Source organism: Carassius auratus, chromosome 22 (genome assembly GCF_003368295.1).
Source record: "Carassius auratus strain Wakin chromosome 22, ASM336829v1, whole genome shotgun sequence".
In the NCBI taxonomy this organism is placed as follows: Eukaryota; Metazoa; Chordata; class Actinopteri; order Cypriniformes; family Cyprinidae; genus Carassius; species Carassius auratus.
In genome coordinates, this window is record NC_039264.1 from 25,244,748 (window position 1) to 25,252,502 (window position 7,755).

The following is a 7,755-nucleotide window of genomic DNA, read 5'->3' on the forward strand; positions in this document are numbered from 1 at the left end:
CAGAACAATATCAGCAAGGTTCAAATTTAGTGTTGCGCAAACTTTTGGCTATGAGTGATTTCACGACACCACATTGTTTAAGCTGCTGGATTTTATCAATTCATGTCGTCCTTGAGAGGGGTTACCATGATAAGCACTAAGTGACATTTAAGCTTGAATGAGGTAAAGAAAATAACAGGACACTATTTAATGTTGTTTTAACATGTTCGATGTTATAAATGTGTAAATAATTAAAACAGTTAATATGAGTAAAATGTGTATCTAGAAATTAGGATGAAAAGGCTAAATAGATGTATAAACCATTCAAGTTCCGATTTCAAGACATTAAAACAGGTATATGTTTAGCTCAAATATATAATTTATTATGACTTTATTTTATTTACAGTTATGTACAATTCACTTGATTGATATACAGTACATCACATTATTTTTAATAAATGTGTAAAGTATTGTAGCAGTTTGTACAATCCAGTTTACAGATTAAATGTCAATTACAGTATGCCTAGGTAAATCGATTATCTAATTCAAGTGCAAAAGATACAAAAGATAAAAGGTACCAATAATAATACATAATATTAATAATACATAATAATTATTTATTTGGAATTTAACAGGTGTTTTCTTGATGCAATTATTCCTTTTGCTTAAACAGCATAAAGCATTCAAGATATTTAAAGTAATCCCTGCTGGAAAAAAAAGAAACCATTATATAATTTGTAATGGTTTTACTGGTTATAATGGTAATTGTATTGGTTTTAATGGAAACTGTAAATGTCCCTTTGGGTCTCTACTGGTTATTGGTCAACTTCTATTGGTGGCTAGTTTAAAAAAATGCTAATTTTAAAGACTATGTACCAAAACTCACTACAGGAAACCATTATTTAATGGTTAATAGCTGATGATTGCAATGGTATTTCTAGTGGAAATCATTATAATTTCTTTGATGGTTTCTGTTGTTTTTTGTGTTGTTGTTTTCAGCAGGGATGATATTGTGTTTACATTTTCCTCAGAGAAAAGGAACCCTCAACGTTGTCCTTTTTGACAGATAATTCAGTCAAAATCAAACCACGTTTCTTACCTAATAATATTTTATCCAGACATGCTCAAGACAAACTTAGCAGGCTAAAAGGTCCATTGCTTATAGGGTAGCAATGTTCAAACAGCTGAAACAAATGTAACTTTCAAAGCGAGCAGCTTTAAACACTTGCCAAATAATTTTCAGTGGAAGTTGCTAATGGTAGGTTGATTTGTTGGTAAATGACATTGTGACGTCATTGTGCGATGATGTCATTACGTAATCAAATCGCTAAGTTTTCACTACATAACATTTCAGCAAAAAATATATTTTATAAATGTTTATTTAGATTTGTTCGAAAAATAATATAAATGCATAATATGATATTAGAATTTAAATAACTATTTGTAAATACAATGAATCATTGAAAACGTACACATATTTGAATGATTACAGTTGTTGTTGTTTTTTTTTATTACCCAGTAAACAAAACTACACATTCTGAACAATTATACTTTTAAGCAGTGTATTAGTAGTTAATCAGTATGCTACACTCTAAGAAAAGCCTGTGAAAATAGGGCACAATCTACTATGTTAATATGGAGGAATTTTCCGTATTGATTTCCGTATCGCAAGAACAAGTTACTAACAAGGTGTATCATAAATTAACAATTATTCAGTTTTTCAATATTATCATTAAATTAAACAGTTGCAAATAGCACCTAACAAAATTCAAGTGATATGTGTACCTCTAGGTATTTTGGGTTTCCTCTTTTTGTGTAATTTAGATTGAAAATGTGAGCCTTATTATTGTTTGAGTCACTTATAAAAAGTTTCTAAAAGTTGGCAAAAAACATTTTTTAAATAGCTAAATTGGCAAGACTTTTAACATGACGAAGTTGCGAGAGTAACCCATTATGAAATGTCTGTGTGGAAATATTTTGCCTTCACGTGATTTTCTTAATCACATGGATTCCTATTGAAGTGACTCGATTTAACCCGTGAAAATTTGTCAAAACAACGGTAGGATAAATAATGTTAATCTTGTTATTATTTCGTACAAAATGCTTAAATTATTTCGTAAAACAGATAAAAGACAATCTGTTAGCCAGAAGCATCATCGTTACAAATGCAATTTCAAACACAAATCCAATATTATTTAATAAAATCAATCACATTTCATTGCTTTTCAAGCCTATGGCTAACCCTAGTGCAAAAGTCCACAATCTATTTGCATGAATCACATTCATAGCAACACATAATATATCCAACAGAGTACAGTCAGTGCAGTTACAGTCTTAATAAATAACAGCTGTACAAATACATTTGTTGAAGTGCTTTATCAAAATCACTTGTAAATCCTTTCATTGGCTTTTCAATTTGGGCCTGTGTTGGAACAAAAAAAATTGTAATTATGAGAAATATTTAAAATTAAATGTAAAGATATTAGCCAAATTCTATCATAGACAATCATAGCTATTGTTACCTTCTAGATAAAGACCTCCATGGCTCCTTGCATTTCACAAATACAACGTTCTGAGTTGAACTTCCTGCTTGGGGATCTTTCAAACACAACACAATCCTAAAAAATGAAGAATGAATGCTCTTAAAAATGTGTGAATGTTAATGCATTAGGGAATAAAACATCAAATCAGGTGTCTTTTAATGCGAAAATTATTTAAATTATAAAACAGTAGATATGTTCTACATCATAATGCGTTCAAAAAATGTTATGCTCACTATATCAAGCATAAATCTTAGAAACATACTTCTTTTGTGTCTCTCCAACTCTGACTCTGATTTTATGGACCTGTATGCCAGAATTTGCAGAATCTCCATACCACCACGAGGAGAGCAGAGTGAGTAAAGACGATGTGGACTCCTCCAATTTAAACTTCAGCATCAGAAGATCTCCAATGTACTTCTCGGTTACCACGAGGAATGAATGAGTTTTATTGGGGGTGATCTTCTCCTGTCTGCTTGAAGTTAGTGAAGATCATTAGCAAATGGAATTTGACTCATATGCACACTATATCGTGATCGTTAAGATGTCATTTTTTGATAACTCACATGTTCAACTTGAGATCTTCTGCTTCGCCATTGGTACCGTAAAGTGAGACTGTCAGTGCTGGCTCCATTGCTAATTGATTTATTTTTCCAAGGAAGTTGATTTTCAGCTGATAATGAAAGACTGAAAATAAAAAAAAATTATAAATGTTTTAGCGTCTCACAGACAGGGTTATTATTGTTAGCTAACACTAAAACCATGAATAAAAAGTAAAAAAAAAAAAAAAAAAAAAACGAAAAAAATCAGCTAACTGCCAAGGCTACATTACAATTTTTTATTTGAAGTAGCCTACTAAAAAAAGTTTTTGAAAAGATTCTCATAATTCTCAATTTTTTTTCAAAATGGTCCTTGTTGACATGGATCCGCGAAAATGACCACACATTCTGTATTATGTATACCGGCCCAGTAGTTGGCACTGTCACTTTGTAAAGAAACTCGCGCAAGCCTAAAGACAGAACATGTAACACACAAGTGCATGATGTAACTGTTTTCACAAATTCACATTTTTATAATTTACATGGAGGTCATAATTGTATCATTTTCAAAAAAAACATGCACTTTAAAAGACATTTTCAGAAATGTGCTTTTTAAGCTCCCCAAACGCATTAAAGGGTTTCCATTTTTAGTTTAAAACGGTATTATCTTAACTCTTAATAAAAACTATACAGAAACAAAAAGGCAACAAAATTATTGTTTAAATGACAATTTCAAAATTCCTACTCTGAAACTTGACACTTACCTCTGAACGGCATGGAGCCTCGTGTTTTGGTGAACATCTTGATGCTTCTTGCCTTACGAACTTTGCTGACGTCATAGCCCACGGTGTTGCAGCGGTTCTTTCGACACTGGAGGCACATGCCGCGGTCGAACATGTCATTGCTCCCACAGCTGTATGCTCTGCTAGCTTCTTCCTCATTCAGCAGGGAGTCGATGAACAGGTGGACGGACCGCTCATGCTCGCATCTGATGGCATTATTTAAGGCTAAGGGTATTAATGAAACAAAATTGATATGATTTTAAACTTAAATATGATCTTTTAAGTCATATGTGTAAATAATCTGGTTTTAAGTAGTGATGAATGATTTAATTGTAAATGGGTTGCCAAAACAGATTAAAAAAAAACAGATTATAAAAAATGTGACAACCTATTCGTGATACATAACTAATCTCTATCCATCTTTGGAAAAGTTAACAGGCATTTTAGAAAATTTTTGTCAGTGCAGAATGCAGTATTTTTTTTATTCATAGCAAAATAATTAAAAATGTAATTCTTAATAAAAATATGCCTACATGTATTAACTTTTTTAATGTGTTCAAAAAATGTAAAATGCTTTTTAGTGTGTTTAAGTTAATATTTTACAATGTAATATATTATTTAGTGTTATTAGGATTTTCAACAAATCAGCATTTTTTATTTAAAAAACATTTATATATTTTAAATGTACGTTGATTTACTTTTTTATTATAATTGATTATATTGTATTATGTTTTAGTGTTGTCCAGATTAATGATGAATCAAAATTAAGTTTTTTAAACAAGAATTTACTTTGCACTTATTGTAAATAAATTAAAATGTATTTTAAATATATTTTATAAAAAAAAAACACAATGTTTAAAACATTTACCCCCGGTTTCACAGACAAGGCTTGAGCCTAGTCCTAGATTAAAATGTAAATCTGGGCTTTTTCAAGAAACTTGCACTGACTGATCTTAAAACAACTTATCTTTGTGTTGTGTTAAGATGCATTTTTTCTAAAGAATGTTTATACAAATCATTTAAATATCCTAATTGAACTATGCCCTAATCCTGTTTTAGGCTAAGCCGTGTCTATGAACCGGGACTTAGATTTTCAAATATTACTTCACGTGTGTCAAATTTCTATGATGCTACAATCAACTTTTCATCAATCAACAATTCAACAACCAGTCGCATGTATGTGTAATCTTCCCAAGTATTTTGAGGAAAACTGGTGGTAAATAGTGAGCAGACCTGTACTGTAGATTGGAATTTAATTGAATATCCCAGATAAGTGTATTTACCAAATATTCCATAACTGGCAATTTTCTCCAGCGCTCCTCTCATGTTGCAACCAGGCTGGAAGCTTCCTCCATTAGGGTATATATCCACATGGCCAACTGGCTGCTTAATGCCAATACTGAGACCCAGGGAACCTCGGGTGAATGTGTGGAGGACATCTACAAAATGGGCATCATCTGGAGACAACCGTCCATGGGCGTGGACCCCTTCAAAGTCTGGTCCAGCTGGGTCTAGACCTGCAAAAAATCCAATTGTTGTCCCATATGGTGTTTAAGACCTGTTCTAAGATTTATTTCCAAAAGAACACCAATTAACCTACCTGTGATTCGTCCAACTTTATTGGTTGCATGATTTCCTGCAAAACCTGCAACGTGGGCACCAAGACTGTAGCCGATGAGGTGCAACTTCTCCAGAGGAATCCTGGAAGTCTCCTTATGAATTGGGCACAATGATGGCAAATGAAAACCTAGAATAGCAGTATGTGTATTTGATTTGATTTGCTAACACGTACCTCTAACCAGTCTATGAACAGTCCGATCTCTTGTCCCACCATCTTCGTGTTATGTGCTGCCACCACGTAATGGTTCTGTGCCATCTCCAACCAGTCCACAACAATTACATTAGCATCCTTCTCCCTGTTATAAAGTGCGGCAACTAGTTTCTCAACCCAGCTATCAAACAATCCACTCACCTAGGGGAAAAGAGCTAATTTAACACTAACATATTGAAAAAGACTCAGCTGAATTTATAGAATCTATGTAACTGTTGCTTTACCGTCCACCCATGAATGACCAAAAAGGTTTTAGAAGTGTTTCTGAATTTGCAACTGTTGAGAGTCTCTGGTTTGCCACGCACAATGTAACACACGTCATCATCTGGTCGGGACGGGTTTCTCAGAGAAAACTTGACGCTGGCTTTGTTGACATCTGACAGGTCTCGTAGATCCTCCAGAAAATTATCTATGTAAAGGTGATAGCCATTGAAAAAGTAATATAGTACAATTAAAACGTACTTTAAATAAAAAAGTCACAGATGAAAATGCAATATCAAATTTAAAAAAGTCAAATATTTGGATAAAGTATACAAAAATTCTATAAGAATTATAAAACTGAGCATGCAAAAATATTAAATCAACATAGATATGACTGAATATCAGTCATAAGTAAAAATTTAATATCAAATATAAAACTATACAATTTTAAATGTAATTAAAAAACACATGAAATACATTGAAAGTGAAATATAACATTTTAATAAAGTACAATTAAAAACCGTCAACTCAAAAAATAAGTAAATGATTTTGTTATTATAAATATTATACAAAGAAATCTGCATTATAATTATTAACTTGTACTCTATGTAAATATATAATATATTAAGTTATACTATTAAAATAAAATGATTCACAATTGTTTTAATTAATTATAATTAAATAGCTCTTAATTCCCTTTAAAATAACATTTGAATGGAAGGCATTAATTGACAATTTCACATGAAAACTGTAATAAAAAAAAAGTAATATTTAAGTAATATTATTTATTTAAATGTATTGTAATATATAAATTAAATACGGAATAATAAAAAATAGGTTTCAAATTTGACATGGCCACTTGGCATGCCTAAAACAGGTTATGAGAGGACACTAAATATTTTCATAGTTCACCTCAGCCGACATAATAGGTGTGTGAAGGAGCCATAATATGCATAATACACAATTATCACACCTTTAATCGGATTGCATTTAGCTTAGACTAACGTTAGCTACCTTGTGGTGAGTATGAAATGTAGCCTACATTTAAAAAATCGTCCATAAAAATTAATGCATCTAGGCGACTCTTAAGAATGTTTAGCTAGTAAAAGATCACCGGTGTCTTCAACAGACTAATTCGTGGATTTAAAAGCTCAGACAGATGCCGGATATTAAAGTTTTCCCATCATAAATGCAGGATTCGCGGTAGGAATTGAAAACACAGACATCACAAATTAAAGAAAAGCGTCGCGTCCAAACAAAATAACGCCTCAAGGTTATCCGAATGCATTTCTCACGCCGCATCAACACACATCTAATAAACATCTTACCAAAGAGTTCGTTCGAGAAGATTTCTTTCTCCAGAGCAGCGACGAACAGACCAGTGAAGCTTAATACGAGCCACGAAACGCATTGGATTGACAGAATGTTCATGTCTTTTCTGCTTAAACTTTTGGCGCGCTTTTGATCCTCACCTTCCTGTCGCGCTCTCTTATAACATAAACTGAGAAATAAAATATTCGCGAGCTCCCGGTGCTGCTTGAATACTCTTTAATGAAATCTGATACTGAGTTCCTAAATAAGAGCCATTGGTCTCAGCCCACAGGCGGGGTAATACGGTCACACAGAGCTGTGGAAGTCTCACGAGGTTCTCTACCAAAATAAAACAAGCCGTTTTCACCTTGAACTGACCTTTTTTACTCAAATATGAAAATTCTGTCATCATATTCGTTCTCGGATCGTTTCAGATTCATGTGATCCATCCTTCAGATCCATCTATCTATCTATATATCGTTCTGGCAAGGTTCTCCCCAAGTTATGAACAAATGTTTTTGCAGCAACATTAATAGAACGTTTGATTGCAGTTATCTGGTATTTAATAATTT

General features: G+C 32.6%; 1 protein-coding gene across 1 annotated transcript; it reads right to left on the reverse strand.

Moving 5' to 3' along the window:
• Positions 1–1,456: 1,456 nt before the first annotated feature.
• LOC113040150 (lipoprotein lipase-like) lies at positions 1,457–7,437 on the reverse strand. Its single transcript, XM_026198433.1, has 10 exons — positions 7,201–7,437; positions 5,896–6,080; positions 5,633–5,812; positions 5,441–5,552; positions 5,124–5,357; positions 3,823–4,065; positions 3,086–3,206; positions 2,785–2,991; positions 2,502–2,597; positions 1,457–2,401 (listed from the first exon to the last, which is right to left on the reverse strand). Exons 1-10 carry the CDS (start codon positions 7,301–7,303, stop codon positions 2,380–2,382), a joined length of 1,503 nt encoding a protein of 500 aa, XP_026054218.1. The 5' UTR covers positions 7,304–7,437; the 3' UTR covers positions 1,457–2,379.
• Positions 7,438–7,755: the final 318 nt, after the last annotated feature.

What these genes read in the sequence shown, in the direction of transcription:
- LOC113040150 (XM_026198433.1), bottom strand. Translation starts at nt 7,303, where the DNA reads ATGAACATTCTGTCAATCCAATGCGTTTCGTGGCTCGTATTAAGCTTC. An exon ending in TGTTCATAGACTGGTTAGAG is followed by an intron (nt 5,553 to 5,632) that starts GTACGTGTTAGC and finishes CCAATTCATAAG; the next exon opens with GAGACTTCCAGGATTCCTCT. An exon ending in GAAGATCTCAAGTTGAACAT is followed by an intron (nt 2,992 to 3,085) that starts GTGAGTTATCAA and finishes AACTTCAAGCAG; the next exon opens with ACAGGAGAAGATCACCCCCA.